The 19,359-nt window shown below is 41.3% G+C and overlaps 2 protein-coding genes, 4 non-coding genes and 1 pseudogene across 7 annotated transcripts in view; 6 read left to right on the plus strand and 1 right to left on the minus strand.

Moving 5' to 3' along the window:
- The window catches only part of ZWILCH (zwilch kinetochore protein), a 36,369-nt gene extending 23,217 nt beyond the window's left edge, over positions 1 to 13,152 (minus strand). Inside the window, exons 1-4 of one of the 2 annotated variants that reach the window (XM_007084530.3) lie at positions 13,039 to 13,149; positions 10,214 to 10,265; positions 6,272 to 6,367; positions 2,686 to 2,804 (exon numbers count right to left, since the gene is read on the minus strand). In XM_007084530.3, the coding sequence (XP_007084592.1) occupies positions 2,686 to 2,804; positions 6,272 to 6,367; positions 10,214 to 10,265; positions 13,039 to 13,091 (320 nt within the window). In that variant the 5' untranslated portion in view covers positions 13,092 to 13,149. Of the gene's footprint in view, positions 1 to 2,685; positions 2,805 to 6,271; positions 6,368 to 10,213; positions 10,266 to 13,038 lie in introns of both variants that reach the window. The other variant, XM_042988581.1, reaches the window with a different exon arrangement.
- Positions 9,211 to 9,724, plus strand: LOC107179861 (annotated as a pseudogene).
- Positions 13,153 to 13,605: 453 nt separating the features above from the next.
- Positions 13,606 to 18,565, plus strand: RPL4 (ribosomal protein L4). Its single transcript, XM_007084529.3, has 10 exons — positions 13,606 to 13,679; positions 15,023 to 15,194; positions 15,381 to 15,487; positions 15,809 to 15,947; positions 16,632 to 16,756; positions 17,048 to 17,177; positions 17,452 to 17,608; positions 17,862 to 17,945; positions 18,051 to 18,171; positions 18,254 to 18,565. The coding sequence occupies exons 1-10, from the start codon at positions 13,677 to 13,679 to the stop codon at positions 18,479 to 18,481; spliced, it is 1,266 nt and encodes a 421-aa protein (XP_007084591.1). The 5' UTR covers positions 13,606 to 13,676; the 3' UTR covers positions 18,482 to 18,565.
- On the plus strand, positions 15,237 to 15,307 carry LOC122239853. Its single transcript, XR_006219231.1, has one exon. It is a non-coding gene; the product is annotated as a small nucleolar RNA SNORD18 (small nucleolar RNA).
- On the plus strand, positions 15,645 to 15,743 carry LOC122239899. The gene has a single exon (XR_006219285.1). It is a non-coding gene; the product is annotated as a small nucleolar RNA SNORD16 (small nucleolar RNA).
- On the plus strand, positions 16,214 to 16,285 carry LOC122239851. The gene has a single exon (XR_006219229.1). It is a non-coding gene; the product is annotated as a small nucleolar RNA SNORD18 (small nucleolar RNA).
- On the plus strand, positions 17,236 to 17,305 carry LOC122239852. Its single transcript, XR_006219230.1, has one exon. It is a non-coding gene; the product is annotated as a small nucleolar RNA SNORD18 (small nucleolar RNA).
- Positions 18,566 to 19,359: the final 794 nt, after the last annotated feature.

Genomic DNA, 19,359 nt, shown 5'->3' on the forward strand with positions numbered 1-19,359 from the left:
GATGCACACAGCAGGAAGTGACAAGAATGTGACAGGATCATAACTTCTACCAATGGGGAATCCAATTTGGTAAGGGTAGAGGTTCAGTAGGAGTGAAAGCAGGCTGTGAGATTAAACAAAAGAAATAGACGAAATAGGTAGGCTATGTTAATTACACCTCAATAAAGCTGGGGCTTTAGGAGTCAATCAGCACATGAAAAGATGCTTGAGGTCATTGGTCACTGAACACTTAAGGAAAATTGAATAGACTGTGAATTAGGTAACAGCACCCTAACAGTGTTAAACTTCCAGATTTTGATCATTGTTCTGTGGTTACATAAGAGAATATAATTGTTGTTAGCAAATACCTAGTGAAGTATTTATTTATTTAAAAGTTTATTTTGAGAGAGAGAGAAAGAGAAAGAAGAAACACATGCACAAGCAGGGGAGGGGCAGAGAGAGGGAGAGAGAATCCCACAGAACCTGACTCGGGACTCAATCTCACCAACTCATGAGATCACGATCTGAGCCAAAATCAAGAGAAAGACACTTAACTGACTGAGCCACCCAGGCGCCCCTACACACATTTTTTAATGAAATATCGACAGTATGTTGGAGACAGTGTTCCTTTACCTCTAAATACTTCACTATAGATAGGGGTGCCTGGGTGGCTCAGTCAGTCAAGCGTCTGACTTTTGATTCTGGCTCAGGTCATGAGCTCACAGTTTCGTGAGATCGAGTCCAAGTCTGGCTCTGTGCTGACAGTGCGGGATTCTCTCTCCCCTTCTCTCTGCTCCTCCCCCGCTGATGCAGGCACACGCTCTCTCTCTCTCAAAATAAATGTTTTTAAAAATGTGTGTGGGTGATATGAGTACCTTGTAAAGGTGGCAGAGTGGGGGAAGAATAGGAGGTGGAATAAGAGAGAGAAAGACAAAGCAGATGCAGCAAAGTGTAAATAACTGGTGAATCGGAGTTAAGGGTATAGAGAAGCTCCTGCGCTACTCTTTCAACATTTCTCTAAATTTGAAAGTGTATCAAAATTAAAAGGTACCAAAAAACATGGCTTAAAATTTTCAAAGAGATGAAAGCTTAATTTATTACCAACAGATGTTCAACAATGGAATTTCTAAGGGACTGTACTTCAAAAAGCAAATACAGTAATTCCAAAAGGAAGGTCTGTAATGCAAAGCAAAGCAATGATAAGCATATGGATAAATCCAAACAAACACCGGATAAACAAAAACAATACAAATAAATAATGTTTAAGTTGTAGGGGGGAGAAGAGAAAAAAGGCCAAATATGACTTAAAATCCAGAAGCCATAAAGGACTGATCGATTTAACCACATAAAAATGTTAAAAGCTTTAACATAGCAAAACAAAAAACCACCATGAAAAAGAGTCACTTTGTGAATATTGTTATAGTCCTTACTGTCTAATGTTATTATTTACATGACTCTATCCTCCAGAACTCCTTCCTGGCAAACACTTTGGTTCTGGAGGTGAGAGAGGCCAGCCAGGGAGAGCTGCACAGTGGGGAGGCAGAAAGTGAGGCTGGCAAGGCAGACAGGGGTAGCAGGGGTACTACTGGCATCTGGGTGGGAGGATTCCTCCTTATGCAGGAGAACCCCATGCACTGCAGGACGTTTACTGAACATTGCCCAGGCCAATTGCTCGCCTTAGTCACTGTAACAACCAAAAAGTGCCCCTGCATATTTCCAAATGCCCACTGAATATGGCAGCCGGGAAGAGGGCCACCGGACTAGACAATGAAGGCTTCTATTCATAAGAAATCTGGATCTCATCATGAGGCAAGGAGAACCACTGAAGGATTTTTAAGCTAGGAAACAACATGATCAGGCCTTCAGGGATTTATAGAGATCACTCTGGGGGCGCCTGGGTGGCTCAGTCGATTAAGCGTCCAGCTTCGGCTCAGGTCACGATCTCACGGTCCGTGGGTTCAGGACCCATGTCTGACAGCTCAGAGCCTGGAGCCTGTTTCAAATTCTGTGTCTCCCTCTCTTTCTCTGCCCACCCACCCCCCCCCCCCCGCCCCGCCCCGCTCACACTCTGCCTCTCTCAAAAAAAAATAAACATCAAAAAGAATTAAAAAAAAAATCACTCTGGCAGCAGCAAGGAAAAAAGACTGTAGGGGTACCAAATACAAAGAAATTGAGAAACAACAACAATAAACGGTATATGGGAGTGAAGAAGTGGATGACAACACAGTCTTCTTGGTCACGCTTGGGATACCTATGAGATACTCAACTAAAGCTATCCATGCAGAGTTGGGTACACACGTCTAGAAGGAGAGGGTGGGGGAGAGGGAGAGGGAGAGGGAGAGGGAGAGGGAGAGGGAGAGGGAGAGGGAGAGGGAGAGGGAGAGGGAGAGGGAGAGGGAGAGGGAGAGGGAGAGGGAGAGGGAGAGGGAGAGGGAGAGGGAGAGGGAGAGGGAGAGGGAGAGGGAGAGGGAGAGGGAGACGGAGAGGGAGACGGAGAGGGAGACGGAGAGGGAGGAGGAGAGGGAGACGGAGAGGGAGACGGAGAGGGAGGAGGAGAGGGAGACGGAGAGGGAGACGGAGAGGGAGGAGGAGAGGGAGGAGGAGGGATCTGGATTAGATATAGACTTTTTTTTCTGCAATGTTTGTAAGAACACTTTAAATCCCAGCCTCCAGCCCTCCTCCCAGCTGACACTAAGAAAAACTTACCTTGCTCTCCCAACTGGTAAAGCAAGTGGTCCAACATTCTCCCCAGTAGAGAAATCAGAAATAGCAGTTTCTTCAGACTGTAGTTCTTCAACATGACTTGTTTCTTCCTTCTCTAAAGGCTTTAGAAATATTTTTTTAATTATTTAGCCAGGTAAAAGAACACTCACCAGTCAGTTCTTTACTATGCTAGAACACAACGTACTGGTTTCTAAACCCTTAAGCACAAATGATTGGGTTATGCCAAGAAGCATAGCTACAAAGCAGTCTGGTAGCAATAAATTTTGCCATTACAAGCATTTCAACTGCTCTATAAAAAGATAATGATGTAAGTTGCTACTGACAGCAGAAGCATCTGATGCCATTAGAAAAGGAAGTGCTCGGACACATATAAAAAGATGAATGAAAGACAAAGCACCCCATGGGGAAACCCATGGGAGACTCTCAATTTCACACTCCCCAAACTCAAAGGTCCACAGCCCTTACTCCTCAAATCTGCTCCTCTTAGGATTAGCAGCTCTCATTTGTGTTACAGGGTTCTGAAATAAATCTATGTTTCTAATATCTACACATTTAAGTAAACAGCTCAGCCTTGCCAATAAAAACAATAAGCACAAGAGTTAACATTTCCTGAGCATTACAATATACCAACTACTGTTCTCAGTTTTCTTTTACTTTTCATAAAAACCCTGAAATAGATACTATTAACAACCCTGTTTTTAGATGGGAAAACTGAGGTAGCAAATGGCTAAATAACTCACCTAAAATAACAGCCAGTGAGTGGCAAAGGCAACCTTTGAATCTAGGCAGTCTGACTTCAAAACTCAGGTTCTTATCCCTGAAGCTCTTTGGGCAGTAAATCCTCTGCCCACTTAACAGGTATCAGATCTGAGTATTTCCTCGACTTTGAACTTCTTTTGCCAGACTGCAGACCTCTTTCCCTTCCAGGCCCAGCTCTCTAAATAGTTCCTAGAACTGGTGGTACCCAAAATATTATTTTTTTTTCTAATACTCATCTACTTAAAATTTGTGCCTTAAGCACTACCGATCTTTGCAGAGACAATAGTCTTTTTAATTGTTCCTCATCCAAAAATGCCAGGGTCCCAATGAATTCCAGGAACCTTCTCCCAACTGCAAGCTGCATCCCCACTAGTCTCCTAACCCAGATCTCCACATCCCCCTTGGCTCATCCTTATCTTTTCCTAGGTAACTCACCTTCATCTGACCGTCTTTGTTTATTCCACTTTTGCTCTATATACATTTTCCCTTCTCCCCAGAGCAAAAGTCTAAACTCAACCATTTAATCCACCTATAATTATTTTCCAAACATCTGTCTACCATAGATAAGCAGTAATGACACCATTTTATTAATATAACAGACAAATAAGTTACCCCCCTCTTCAAAAGGAGTTTTTGTATGCATTAAAATAAAAAGCTCCCTGTTCATTTGCCATAATGCCCATCCAGACAACATGAGGGTCCTAGAGCAGAGGTGTTCCTTCTAAAAGTACATCCACTTTTTGGGGCAGCTGGGTGGCTCAGTCAGTTAAGTGTCTGACTCATGGTTTCGGCTCAAGTCATGATCTCACGGTTTGTGGGTTTGAGCCCCACGTCAGGCTCTGCACTGACAATGTGGAGCCTGCTTGGGATTCCCTCTCTCCCTCTCTCTCTGCCCCTGCCCCGCTTGTGCGTACTCTTTCTCAAAAACTAAAAAAAAATTTTTAAAAAGAAAAAAAAAAGTACTTCCACCTTCCCCCATTAGAGTCTGTTCCAATCCGCTTCAGAAAACCATGTAGTCAAAGGAATGGGTTCTGGCCCCAAAGCAACTGTGTAGCATGACAACATTATCACCACTTAATAAAAATTACTATAACTGCTCTGCCAAAATAATTACCGTAACTAAAACACAAAGGTTTAAGGTTGGAATTATAAAGTGATGCAAAAGATAAGAAGTTTTCTCTGTTACATTTAATAAACAAAAATTAAAGTAGAACTTCGTGAGTAATACCTACATACACTGTGCTGTTCAGTACGACAGCCACTAGCCACATGTGGCTATTGAGTAATGGCAACACGGCCAGACCAAATGAAGATATAAGTGTAAAATACACACCAGGTTTTGAAGATGCAGTATGGAAAAAACAAACAAACAAACAAACAAACAACTCAGGAAGCCTGGGTGGCTCAGTCGGTTAAGCGTCCAACTTCAGCTCAGGTCATAATCTCACAGTTCATGGGTTCGAGCCCCAAGTCGGGCTCTGTGCTGACAGCTCAGAGCATGAAGCCTGCTTCAGATTCTGTGTCTCCGTCTCTCTCTACCCCTCCCCTGTTTGTGCTCTGTCTCTCTCTCTCTCTCTCTGCCCCTCCCCTGCTCATGCTCCGACTCTCTCAAAAATAAATAAACATTAAAAAAAAAACTCAAAATATCTCAAAGATTTTTATCTTAACTAGGCATTGAAATATTATTAAATATACAGGAGTAAATAAAAAGCATTATTAAACTTAATTTCAGACAATTCCACACTTCAGTATTTAGCATCAAGAAAAAACTTATGCTCACACAAAAAGCTGTACAAAAATGATTATAGCAGCTCTATCCATGATCACTGAGGACTGAAAACAGCCCAAACGTCCTTCAAAGGTGACTCGGTAAATAAACAGGGGTACAGCCACGGAATATACTCAGCAATTACAAGAAATGAACCACTGATATACTTACAACTTGGATTAATCTCAAAGGCATACAGAGTGAAAGAAGCCAAACTCAAAATGTTACAAACTGTATGATTCCATTCGTGACAGAAGACAAAACTACACCAAGGGAAAAGAGATCAGCAGTTGCCAGGGGGTAGAGGTTAGAAAAAAGTAGGATTTTAAAGGGTTAGTGTGAGAGTTGTTTAGGGTGATGGAACTATTTTGTGCCCCGATTGTGGTGGTAATTACCAGAATCTATCTGTACATGTGCTAAAACTTACAGAAGTGGACAAAAGAGAAAAAAGGTCAATTTTACAATATATGATAATTTCACTTTTTTTTAGTTTATTTATTTTGAGATAGAACCAGCAGGGAAGGAGCAGAGCGAGAGGGGGACAGAGGCTCTGAGGTCGTCTCTGTGCTAGCAGCACACTGATGCGGGGCTCCAACCACAAACTGTGGGATCATGACGTGAGCCAAAGTCAGACACTTAAGCAACTGAGCCCCTTAGGTGGCCCTATTTCACTGTTTAAAAATCAGGCTACTACAAAATTTTAAATTACCTATGCAATTCTCATTGTATTTCTAAAGGAGAAATTTAGAAATTCTATTCCTAAAAGAATTAGAATCTGCTTTCACTAATATGCTGATAAAAAAATGGGCACATCTGAGATTATTCCCAATAAACTGAATTTGGCTGTTAGTTATCAACTAGCACAGGGGCTCCTGGCTGGCTCAGTTGATGGAGCATGTGACTCTTGATCTCAGGGTTGTAAGTTTGAGCCCCACTCGAATTTTTAATCTTATTAAAAATAAAATTAATTTATTAAATAAATTTATTAAAAATAAAATAAAAAAAAGAATTAAACAAGCACAAAGCCCAAACACTACTTACCAATTTCTCTACAATGAATATCATATCATTTTCATTTAGAATATTTTTCAAAGGGTTTGGTTGGCCTTTCCCGATCAACTGCCCTTGAACGTCAGTCTGTTAAAAAAAGTTGTCAGGCAATGTTATATATACACACATATATTAGTACAAATAATTTAAACACGTAAAGACCAGTTGTAGACAAGTGACTGAAAAAGAAAATTTGAACAAAACATAATGTTCTAAAGATAAGATTTCATTTATTCTTTGCCAGGTTGTTTTTTCATGCTTAGATAAATCTAGCTCTTATGTTCACGTCTACAAATGCTTGAAGTCTCACCTAAAGTGCACCCTGCCTTGTCGAGCCTTCTTTTGATTAGGATCACATGGACATTCTTTCCCTCCACTCATAATATATTTACAATCACGTCCCATATAATTAGTACTTTACTAAATATGCTCTTTTCTTCTGATTGTACTATGGAGTTTAGAACTTTTTTTTTTTTTAACGTTTTATTTATTTTTGAGACAGGGAGAGACAGAGCATGAACAGGGGAGGGTCAGAGAAAGGGAGACACAGAATCCCAAGTAGGCTCCAGGCTCCGAGCTGTCAGTACAGAGCCCAACACGGGGCTCGAACTCACGGACCGCAAGATCATGACCTGAGCTGAAGTTGGCCGCTTAACCGACTGAGCCACCCAGGCGCCCCTGGAGTTTAGAACTTTTATCAATTTATAGGAACTGCTTATTTTTCCATTCCTATTGCTAACATGTTTATTGCAGAAAAATCTGAAAAAAGCTAACAGATTTTTTAAAACTCACATATAATTCTACTAGCTAAAACGATCATCACTGTAATTAGCCTGGTTGGCCTATATCTTGCCAGAACTTTTTGCAGACACATAAATTAATCTACTTAAGTAGAAATGTATTCAGTATTTAAATATCTACATAGGCTTTTGCTTAAAAAAATACAACAGACTAAATCATAAGCTTCTTGTCGTGCCACTAAACGTTCTTTGGCTCTACCATCATATAACTAATTCCATTTTCTTCAACATTTGGATAGTTTTAAGTTATGTGCTATAATAAACAGCTAATAATCAACATCCTTGAATTCCTCTCTTAGGATAAGTAACCAGAATCACACCGATATTTTCAAATTGCCTTGCAAATATGCCATGCCCACATACTCGCATTCCAATCGCTTACCACAACAGAGTATTTTCACTGTTTACTTTTATCATCTCACAGCAAAAACTTTCATATGCTTATTAATGACAAATATGTCTCATTATTTGAATCTGTTTAATTTCTCAGTTTGGATACTGAAAGCATTTAGATACCAAGTTCAAAGAGCAAAGGATGATGTGTTTATTCTAATCTACTAGGTTCTTGAGTTTCAAGTCCCATTGTGGATTGAATATACCCCAAATGACATGGGGAAGTCCTAACCCTTGGTTCCTCTGAATGTGACCTTCTTTTTTTTTTTTTTTTAATTTTTTTTTTTTTTTCAACGTTTGTTTTTTTTTTTTTAATTTATTTTTGGGACAGAGAGAGACAGAGCATGAACGGGGGAGGGGCAGAGAGAGAGGGAGACACAGAATTGGAAACAGGCTCCAGGCTCTGAGCCATCAGCCCAGAGCCCGACGCGGGGCTCGAACTCACGGACCGCGAGATCGTGACCTGGCTGAAGTCGGACGCTTAACCGACTACGCCACCCAGGCGCCCCTGAATGTGACCTTCTTTAGAAAGAGGGTCTTTAATGAGGCACCTGGGTAGCTCAGTTGGTTATGCATGCAACTTTGGCTCAGGTCATGATCTCGCAGTTCATGGGTTCCAGCCCCATGTAGAGCTCTGTGCTGACAGCTCAGAGCCTGCAGCCTGCTTCGGATTCTGTCTCCCTCTCTTCTGTCCCTCCCCAACTCACGCCGCACGTGCGTGTGTCTGTGTGTCTCAAAAATAAATAAACATTTTAAAAAAAGTTTCTGCAAATGTAATCAAGTTGAGGATTAATTTGGATTAGGGGGCCCTAAATCCAATGACTGATGTACTTGTAAGGCGTGAAAGATTTAGACACATAGACACACACAGGAATACTATGTATTAACAGAGGCAGAAATTAGAGTAATGTGTCTAGAAGCCAAGAAACTCCAAGGACTGTTGGAAACCACCAGAAACCAGAAGGAGCCAAGAAAGGATCCCTTCCTGGAGCCTTCAGTAGGAGCATGGCCCTTCTGACACCTCCACTTCAGAGTCGTAGTCTCCAGAACTGCGATAGAATAAATTTCTGTTTTAAGCAAACCAATTTGTAGTTACAGCAGCCCTAGGAAACTACCACACACATCAAGCAAGAACTCAGATAGGTGGGATTAATACATTTACCCGGATATACTTAGTTCCTGGGTTTGGTTAATGAAAATTCAAACAGTAAGAAACAACGCTATTTGTATTTTTCTTTCTGGAATTACTTATTTTTGTTCTTTGCCTATTCTTCTGTCATGATTGTCATTTTTCTTGTTGATTTTTATGAGTTTTTTATGTATTTCATACATATGAGTAAATAACCTTTATCTTATAGGACTATCTCCAGCTTATTTGTCTTTTAGCATACAATTAATTTTAGTTCGCTAATTATTTTATGGATCAAACTTTATGGGGACTTTACCTAAGGAACACTTGGCATATGTTAGATGCTTAATAAATCCATGAATATTTATAGCAGCTTTATTTATAACTATCAAAAACTGGAAACAATCCAAGTGTCTATCAACTGGTAAGTGGGTAACTGTCACACACTCAGTGAGGTGGTATTTAACAATAAAAAGGAATGAACTACTGATACACACAAAACAAAGATGAATCTCAAATGCATCCACTCACTGACAGAAACCAGACCCAGAAGACTACACAGTGTATAGGCCTTACAGAGGCTGCCACCCCGGGGCTGACCACACTGCCCACCCACGGTCAACTCCACCGTTTTCTTCGACATCACCATGGACAACGAGTCCTTGGACCGCATCTCCTTCCAGCTGTTTGCAAAGTTTCAAAAATGGCAGAAAACTTTCATGCTCTGAGCACTGGGGAGAAAGGATTTGGTTATAAAGGTTCCTGCTTTCACAGAATTATTCCAGGATTTACGTGCCAGGGTGGTGACTTCACATGCCATGACGGCACTAGTGGCAAGTCCATCTATGGGGAGAAATTGATGATGAGAATTTCATCCTGAAACTCACAGGTCCTGGCATCTTGTCCATGGCAAATGTTGGACCAACACAAATGGTTTCCAACTTTTCATCTGCACTGGCAAGATGGAGTAGCTGGATGGCAAGCACATGGTCTTTGGCAAAGCGAAGGAGGGAATGAATATTGTGGAAGCCACAGAGCGCTTTGGGTCCAGGAATGGCAAGACCAGCAAGAAGACCACCACTGCTGACCGTGGACGAATCTAATGAATCTCACCTGTGTTTTATGTTAACTACCAGACCATTGTTTTTGTAGCTTGGGAGAGGACCCCCTCACCTCCATCTGCTCGAAATCTCCTATAATCTTTGTGCTCTCCTTGCAGTTCTACGGGCTCCACGTTTTCCTTACTCCCCTCCAAGTCTAGCTGGATTGCAGAGTAAAGTTTATGATCATGAAATAAAAACTAAACAACGCTAAAAAAATAAATAAATAAAAAAGACTACATAGTGTATGATCTTATTTATATGACACTCTGGAAAAGGCCAGAGACAAAGGGATGACGACAAAGGGACATGAGATTTTTGGAGGTGACAGAAATATTCTAGATATTGATTATGTCAGTGGCCATATGACTGAATGCATTTGTAAAAGCTCATAGAACTGTACTCTAAGAGGGTGGAATTTACTCTAACCTCCCTTCAATGAACCCAACTTTTGAAAACAGAATGTTAGGATTAATGAGTTGTGTTTAAAGACGAAATAAATTGTTCATACCTCATAGATAAATGGGTCTTTATGGATTCCTTTCTTTTCTTCATCAAACTCCCTGAAATGCAGAACCACATGTAAAAAATAGAGCTACAGTATTCTGACATTTAAATTCAGAAGTTGTCATCACTTTATCTCTGCATGACACCAGTGAGAAAAGTAAACACAAACCAGCCTTAATGCATGATTGGGAAGAGGGAAAAAAGCAGAAAAAGAGTATAAGTTAGGAACAGAAAAAGGAAATGTGGTAGAGATTAATAGACTACTATTCACAACTCCTTCTCGGAGGCAGCAGGATCAGGTTACCCAGCTCTACTCTCCTATCTTCTGAAACACATACTCAGTTACTATTCAAATGTAATTTACAGCCTGACTTAAGAAGTAAAAAAAATCACTGGATTCTGATCTGCCACTGAATCAGTGGGTAACCACAGAAAAGTTACTTAAGGTTCCCAGCCCTAGATTTCTATGGCTAAAACAGAAACATCTATTCTCCCTCTCTTTATGAGCGGTCACTAAAAACTTAGTAAATTTCATGTTAAACAATTCCCTATAAAAATGTAAACACAGAACTCTCAGATATCATTTAATAATTATGGTTTCATTCAAGAAAGTTTTAAAATAGTCATCCCGAAGCATGTTAACTATAAACCATTAAATATACCAAAACGTCTATCAGTCTGATCTATACCCTGAAAGAGAATAAATCTTTGGAGTCCTAAAAGAACCCATCGGAATTGTTTCAGGATACCATTTATTATTTGATCTACTCTTACTGAAATAAAAACAGGAGAACCAGCCCTGTGAATGATTGGCTTTTGCCATTTTGGATGAGATTTTGATTTATTCTTAAAGATATTTTGTCTTTTATGTATCACTGAGAGATGTTATTTGATTATTCAACAATCATGTATATCTTGGCAAGAACTCTTCTTAGACGTCCAGGATATAAAAACAAAAAACATAGTCCCTGGTTCATACTCTTGACTGAAGTCTAAAGAGTAAACCAACAGTTACAACACAGGGTGCTGGGTGCTCCGACAGAGGTGAATGCAGGGTGCTGTGGTAGCACAATGGAAGACATTTTGCTAACACTAGAACTTTATCCTGAAAGCCAAGAGGAACTCACTACAAGATTTTAAATGGGAAACACCTTTCTGACCATGACATGGAGGGTATAAACTTGGAGGCCAGGAAAACAGCTGCGAATAAGAAGTGACGATGGCCTGAACAGAAGCAATAGAGACAGAGGGCAAAGTGCTCCAAGTGACTGACTAGACAGGATGGGGGTGGGGGGTGGTGGAAAAGAGAAGTGACGATCTTGGATCTGAGGAGCTCTTAATTCATAGGCTTAATTCAAGAATTAATTAATTCAAGAATTCAAGAATTCAGGAGCAAAAAAGTCAGGTTGTGGGGAAAAGATGAATTCAGTTTTGCAAATATGGAGTTTGAGGTTCTCATGGAAACTTCCAGTAGGCAACTGGATACAGAGGCATATTGTGCTTACAAGTAGAAAAAAAGACTAACATCCATGAAATAATTGGGAACTATAAAGGGTCTAAATAAAACAGTATCAATGGGGGACTGGTTAAATAAGCATTACACAGGCACAGAATGAAATATTATACAGCAGTGAAAAACAATGAGCTAGATCTATAGGGTGTCATACTAGAAACCATTCAAGACATTATTAGTTAAAAAAAAAAAAAAAGCCTAGAGCTCTTTCTATAATGTTCAAAAAATTGGCAAGCATTACTACTTTTGCAAGAAGAAGAAAAGCGATAAAGATAAATAATGAGGAGCGCCTGGGTGTCCAACTCTTGGTTTCAGCTCAAGTCATGTCAAGTTCGTATCTCAAGGTTTGTGAGATACAGTCCAGCATCAGGCTCTGTGCTGATGGTGCAGAGCCTGCTTGGGATTCTCTCTCCTCCTCTCTCTGCCCTTCACTCGTTCTCTCTCACTCTCAAAATAAATAAATACATAAATAAACTTGTTTTTAAAAAGCCAAATTTTTTTTTTTTACAGAATAATGAAAAAGTATGGCACTTAGAAAATAGGAGGTTAGATTACATCAGTGGTTCTCAAAGTTGTGGTGTCAGGCCAGCAGCATGTTTCACCCGGGATTTGATAGAAAGGAAAATTCTTTGGCGCCACCCAGACTTACTAAATCAGAAACCCTGGAGGTGGGGCCCAGCCATCTGTGTTTTGACAAATCTCCAGGTGATTCTGAAGCAAGTTCAAGTTTGAGAACTACGGATTCGACTTTAAAGTTGGATGCAGAACTAGATGGACTCTCCTTTTGTACTAGCAATTCACTATAATAAAGTCTCAGAGCACAGTGAAATAACGGTATGTAACAAAAACACACTATTACGTTATTGTAACTGTAGCTCGTGTAACGAACCGGAACAAATACATGTCACACCAGAAAGGCTTTAAACCGATGAAGGATGCCAACATCTAGTTTTCCGTATTCTGAGAAGTGCCTCTAACATATCCTAAGTTCTGTGCATTAGAACGAATAAAGGGCCTCTTGAAAAACTTGTCACCTTCCACCTCCATTGATAACGTACACTTGTTATACGAGACTATACGAGACTACAAGCAAGCCCCCACAGGGTCAACCCCACACTCGAGCAGATAACCAACCGGCCATTCCCCAACTCCAAGATCCCAGGAAAGCTGCCTTAGTCTGTAACGTAGGCGCCACTGAGAAGCGACAGAGCGCTTATCCTAAAGCAGGGGCAAGAGAATTGGGGAGGAGTCGAAAATGACGCCCAGGGACAAGTGCTGTCCTCGCACCCAAGGCAACAGCAAAGGCTACAACTCACTGCAGGAGACGAGAGTAAAACTCCTCAGATGCTCGGTTCATTCGGGACCACATCACGCCCCAATTCGACTGCTGATCCGAAACCGCCAAACTGAACTGCGCGCCGGACGCTGACGTCCTGGGTCATGACCCCATCGCCGGGACTACTTTTACACCCCACCCACTCCCGACAGGCCCCGTTTGTCCACCAAATTAATCTTTTGTTTTAGAGCACACCGCAGTTTTTCCTCTACCAACAATCTTCCATTCCTGTAAGAAAAAGTTAAAATAAGTTGCAGCGGCTGAGAGGGGGGGAAAAAAAAAAAAAAAAAAAAAAAAAAAAAAAAAGACACTTCGTCTCGCGAGAGTTGCCACGCCTCTTTATGGATTATTCCGCGGAAAGGAGTCCCTTATTTCTAAGCGATATTGTTGGCTTTGAAAGTGGGTAGATACCATAATTTGATGCATGTGAAAAAATAATACGCTATTTGTTATTTTTATAGAGTGGTAGAGAGATATTTTATGTTTCTGGATTGGTTCCGAGGCGGGGAAGGTTGGCGGACGAGTTGAATGCTACAAATAGAGCGGAAGTGCTAGGCACTTCCTTTTCCTATAGGAGCCACCGGGTTGAGAGGAGCGTGGCCCTCTCCTCTCCCCGCGATGGTGAGTGGAGGTCCTTTCTGGCGAACTCTTTCTTGCGCTCGGGTACCGGCAGAAATGTATTAGGGGTTTAGGACCCAAGAGCTGTAGGGGAGAAAGCGAGGGTAAAGGGGATGAGATCAGAGGCATTATCTGTTCGGGGGTTGGAGCTGGGTAGTGCGGCTAATTTACGGCAGCCATTTTAGAGGCAACGTGGGCGTCCCAGCAATGGGCGACACGGTCGCTCTCAGGTGCGGAGGAATCTCTGGGATTCTAGTTTCCTTGCATCGTAGAAGGCGTGAGTTCTACCGAAAATAGGGAAGCTCTTGGGGCCTAAGACTGAATCGGGGCCATACTCAGTTTCGGGCTTTGTATTTTCAGGTGTTGTTCAGGAAGGAACATTTTCATTTTTGCCGAGGCAGATTTTATTAAAGACCCGCATATCCACATTTTTCTGAATACTCCTAGGTGTTCATCTTAACACGTGCCTCTACAAAAACTTCGTCATCTCCTTAACTTAAAAGTTGCTCTATTTGGTGTTCTCTAAATCTGTGAATTTTTTAGCCAGGTGTAGTTAAGTGGAAAAAAAAAAGACCCTATACTTGTGATGCTTGGATGATAATTTGGACAAAATAGCACTAGAATGTTCGATGGTAGTGTTGTGGACATGGGGAATGGAAGACGAGGCAGTAGTTGGGCTTTAAAGTAATAAGAGAAATTTCAGAGAAGGTGATCTGAAGGAGGGTGAGGAAGCATGCAGATTGTTTTTAAGATGAAGACTTACCTCTGAGGGAGAAGGGGTATGTCCCTGGGTGTAGGTACAGACAGTAGCATCTGGAAAAGTGTGGGAGATGAAATCCAACAGATTCTGTAGGCTATCCTCAGAAATTTAGTTTTGCTGTCAGGTGTAAGCCTTTGGAGAAGGTTGAGCAAAAAGAAACATGGCTTGTACTGGTAAGTTGTATGATACGTGTTTGAGATGAAGGGGGCCAAGGGCAGAAATTGGAAGGAGAACTGTAGGAGACAAGATACGCTGACATTTGGGGTTGAAGAGTTTATCTAGATGGTAGTATTAAATAGCGTTTTCGAATCTCACAGTATGCCTTGAATCGTTTTTGCCGTGTAAGGCCTGGTTTGAAAAGTTAATGATCAATTTTGTGCTTGAACTTGAGATTCTAAATGTTACAGTTAAGAATGTTTTGAAATTAATAAACGTAATGTGTTGGTAATAGCCTCTGTTTCAGCTCTGAGTGTTGTCTACCTCCCCAAACTCCAGTCTCCTGTAATTGAAGTTTTAATGGTATTGTTGATGCGTGACCATAGTGCCTTTGGCTTTGTCAATATGAGTATCTTTTCCTTTTTCCCAGGCGTGTGCTCGTCCATTGATATCCGTGTACTCCGAAAAGGGGGAGTCATCTGGCAAAAATGTTACCCTGCCTGCTGTATTCAAGGCTCCCATTCGACCAGATATCGTGAACTTTGTTCACACCAACTTGCGCAAAAACAATAGACAGCCATATGCTGTCAGTGAATTAGCAGGTATGGATTTTTCGAGGATTGATGTTTTAAGACCTGCTTAACAGCAGTGATGAAATAACACTCCATTGGTCCGTGTTTCTGAAGCACATGATTTTCCTGGATGTTCTGATGCTGTTGTTACCATGCATAATAGTCCTATATTAGTATGATTGGGTAGCTAAAACTTGTATTTCTTCCTAATTTCAGGTCATCAAACCAGTGCTGAGTCTTGGGGTACTGGCAGAGCCGTGGCTCGAATTCCCAGAGTTCGAGGTGGTGGAACTCATCGTTCTGGCCAGGGTGCTTTTGGAAATGTATCCTTTGTTCCACTATGTAGATGGGTCAGCTCTTCGGGAATTTATCAAATTGAACCTGGCTTGTACATAGTTGAAAATATTTCAAACATACTGATAGTGTCCAGGTTAAATATTGTTCTAGGCAGACAGGGGCTTGGCATTAGGAAATTTTGCTTGCAATGATGTCGTAATTTGCGTCTTACTCTGTTCTCGGCGACAGTTGCCTGCTGTCAGTAAGCTGGTTCAGAAGGGTGACGAAAATTCTTACTGAGCAAGACATGATCTTTTTTTTTTAATTGCCAAAATTTTGAGAAATGAGATTCTTAACTGGGAAAATAGATGTGTCGTGGGGGCCGCATGTTCGCACCAACCAAAACCTGGCGCCGTTGGCACCGCAGAGTGAACACAACACAGAAGCGATATGCCATCTGCTCTGCCCTGGCTGCCTCAGCCTTACCAGCACTGGTCATGTCTAAAGGTTTGTAGATTTTGTTTTACAGGACTGGTACAAAGTACCCTCACCCCCCCCCCCCAACCATTTCAATCATGCTAATGATCTGTGTCAATTCTGTTCATCCCAGAGAGCCTGACTAGATTTCTCTCTTCTAAATAATAGTTCTGACCACTTAGGTCGATAGTAAGTCATCTGTGAAGACTATGTAACTGGGAAACTAATAGAAATACAGGGATTTCATATATTGGCAAACTTTTCCACTCAGTTCATCACGTTCCCTACTCTAACTGTCAAAATGATGAGATTCCACTTAATTGGTCCGTGTTTCTGAAACACATGATATTTGTGGATATTCTGACTTGGCACATTGTGTTCCATTTTGCTTTTGTGGATTATATGAAATGTTTCTCAATTTTTCAAAAGGTTCGGGGTAACTAGGCTTTTGTTTTTTTTTTGTTTTTTTTTTTGTTTTTTTTTTTTTTTTTTTATTTTTGGGACAGAGAGAGACAGAGCATGAACGGGGGAGGGGCAGAGAGAGAGGGAGACACAGAATCGGAAACAGGCTCCAGGCTCCGAGCCATCAGCCCAGAGCCTGACGCGGGGCTCGAACTCACGGACCGCGAGATCATGACCTGGCTGAAGTCGGACGCTTAACCGACTGCGCCACCCAGGCGCCCCAACTAGGCTTTTGTTAATTGGCTCTGTCAGGTCATCGTATTGAGGAAGTTCCGGAACTTCCTTTGGTGGTTGAAGATAAAGTTGAAGGCTACAAGAAGACCAAGGAGGCTGTTTTGCTTCTTAAGAAACTTAAAGCCTGGAATGATATCAAAAAGGTAGGTTTAATGAACAAATTTCCCGTTTGGTGGTCCTTAACTTCATCAGATTTTAAATTTCAAAAGATGACTGGAGGACAGTGTAACTTGAGGGGCTATGAGAACGAGGACTCTAAAACCTTATAAAACTTAGGTTTGAATCTTGCCTGGCATTTACGGTTGCATGTGAATGTTGGGCAATTCATCGTGGCTCCTTTCTTTACAGTGGAGACTAATTGCTTGAAATCACGTTTGAAGATGAATTACTAAGGTCATATTTTAATGAGAGTAATAAATGTTCTCGCTTTTTAGGTCTATGCCTCTCAACGAATGAGAGCTGGCAAGGGCAAAATGAGAAACCGTCGTCGTATCCAGCGCAGGGGACCCTGCATCATCTATAATGAGGACAATGGTATCATCAAGGCCTTCAGAAACATCCCCGGTAATTGTACTGCTTACGCATGTTTTGCTTGTCCATACGATGCAAGTTTACTCAGCTTTTACTATGATGAGATTCCACTGTATGGTCCGTGTTTCTGAAACACATGATTTGGTGGAACTTCTGATTCTCAGCTGAATGAGTACGCCAGTGAAAGTTGGAACTGCCTGATTAGTAACATAGATCTCAGGTACCTTACATAGCACAAAAGTAGTACAGGAGATTTGTGTTTTTGTGTTGAGATACAGGCTCCCTAATTTTCTTTTTCCTTTAAAAGGAATTACTTTGCTTAATGTAAGCAAACTGAACATTTTGAAACTTGCTCCTGGTGGGCATGTGGGACGTTTCTGCATCTGGACTGAAAGTGCTTTCCGCAAGTTGGATGATCTGTATGGCACTTGGCGTAAGGCTGCCTCCCTCAAGAGTAACTACAAGTGAGTATTGTTGGCCTTCATGTATCAAACACAGGTGTTGATGCTGCACATACTTAAATTTGCTATTGGTTTGCATGTTTTGCGAATAATGAATGTGGTTTTGCCATGCGCCCTCATGTACAGATAGGATATGCCAAAATGGTGAGATACTCTGAGAAGTTGATAGTGTAGTTGAAATTAACTCAGGAGAGCTTCGATTGTCAGTGAGAATTGGGAATTGAGCATCTTATTGTCAGCATTTTTTTTTTCTCAGCCTTCCCATGCATAAGATGCTTAATACAGACCTTAGCAGAATCTTGAAGAGCCCTGAGATCCAGAGAGCCCTCCGAGCACCACGGTAAACTTGTGATACTTCGTCTCATTCCAATCTCTTACTATTCGTTATTTGAGAAACATGAATAATGTGAATGAAGTTCTTAATATTGTAACATCTATTCTACAGCAAGAAGATTCATCGCAGAGTCCTCAAGAAGAATCCACTGAAAAACCTGAGAATCATGTTGAAGCTGAACCCGTATGCAAAGACAATGCGCCGGAACACCATTCTTCGCCAGGCCAAGAATGTAAGTGATAATTTGGTTTTTGCTGACATGTTAAGTTTTTAGAAAGGTTTGATTCTTAGGTTTTCTTCTTAATTTGTTGCAGCACAAACTCCGGATGGATAAGGCCGCAGCAGCCTTAGAAGCCAAATCCGAGGAGAAGGGTGTTCCAGGCAAGAAGCCTGTGGTAGGGAAGAAAGGAAAGAAGGCTGTCGGTGTTAAGAAGCAGAAAAAACCCTTGGCAGGAAAAAAGCCTGCAGCGACCAAGAAACCAGTAGCTGAGAAGAAGCCTGCAGAGAAGAAACCCACCACGGAAGAAAAGAAACCTGCATAAAACTTAGATTTGTTTATTCCATAAAAGTTAAATCATTTTGGACAGCTAATTATGAATAAAGGCCTAATCAAAGACCGTGAGAAACCTGACTTGTTGGATGTGTTTGTGAATCTTGGTTAGAATTTTATTTTGTTGCCCATAATTCCTGTCTTTTGCTTCCATTTTTTTTTTTTTTTTTTTTTTTTTGGGTCTGGTATAAAACTGGACTTTGCATTGTAAATCCATGCAGGTGAATGGAAACAATGCTGCATAAATCCAGTTTGTAGATAACAAGCAGATAGCTAAAAGACTGGTCTCAGATATGAAGCTATTAGGATTTAGCAATCCTTCCTCAAAAAAAAAAACTACACCTTCAAAAATAGGTAAAATTCCATAAAGGTTTGGCTTTTACAGTACCACAAGAGGGCAGAATATATATACATTTAGGGGTACTGCGTTAAGAAATTGATGGTTCTTCCAGAGGTTCCTGTTAGAACCTGCTGCGTTAGAGTATAGTTATTGCAGGAGATGCTACCCCCAATAAATTGACCTATGTTATGAAGGTGTCCAAAGCGTTTCTCAGAACTACTTGATACTTGCAGTTTTACTAAGGGATGAACAGAGGAGCACCTGGGTGGCTCAGTTGGTTAAGCGTCTGACTTGCACTCAGGTTATGGTTTTGCGGTTTGTGGGTTCGGACCCTACATCGGGCTCTGTGCTGACAGCTCGGAACCTGGAGCCTGCTTCGGATTCTGTGTCTCTGTGCCCCTCCGCACTTGTGCTCGGTCTCTATCAAAAATAAGTAAAAAAAAACACGCAGGTTCTGCACTGTCAATGCAGAACCTTGTGTGGTGCTCCCAACTCCTGAAGCATGAGTTCATGGCCAGAGCCAAAGTCCC

Source organism: Panthera tigris, chromosome B3 (genome assembly GCF_018350195.1).
Source record: "Panthera tigris isolate Pti1 chromosome B3, P.tigris_Pti1_mat1.1, whole genome shotgun sequence".
Classification (NCBI taxonomy): domain Eukaryota; kingdom Metazoa; phylum Chordata; class Mammalia; order Carnivora; family Felidae; genus Panthera; species Panthera tigris.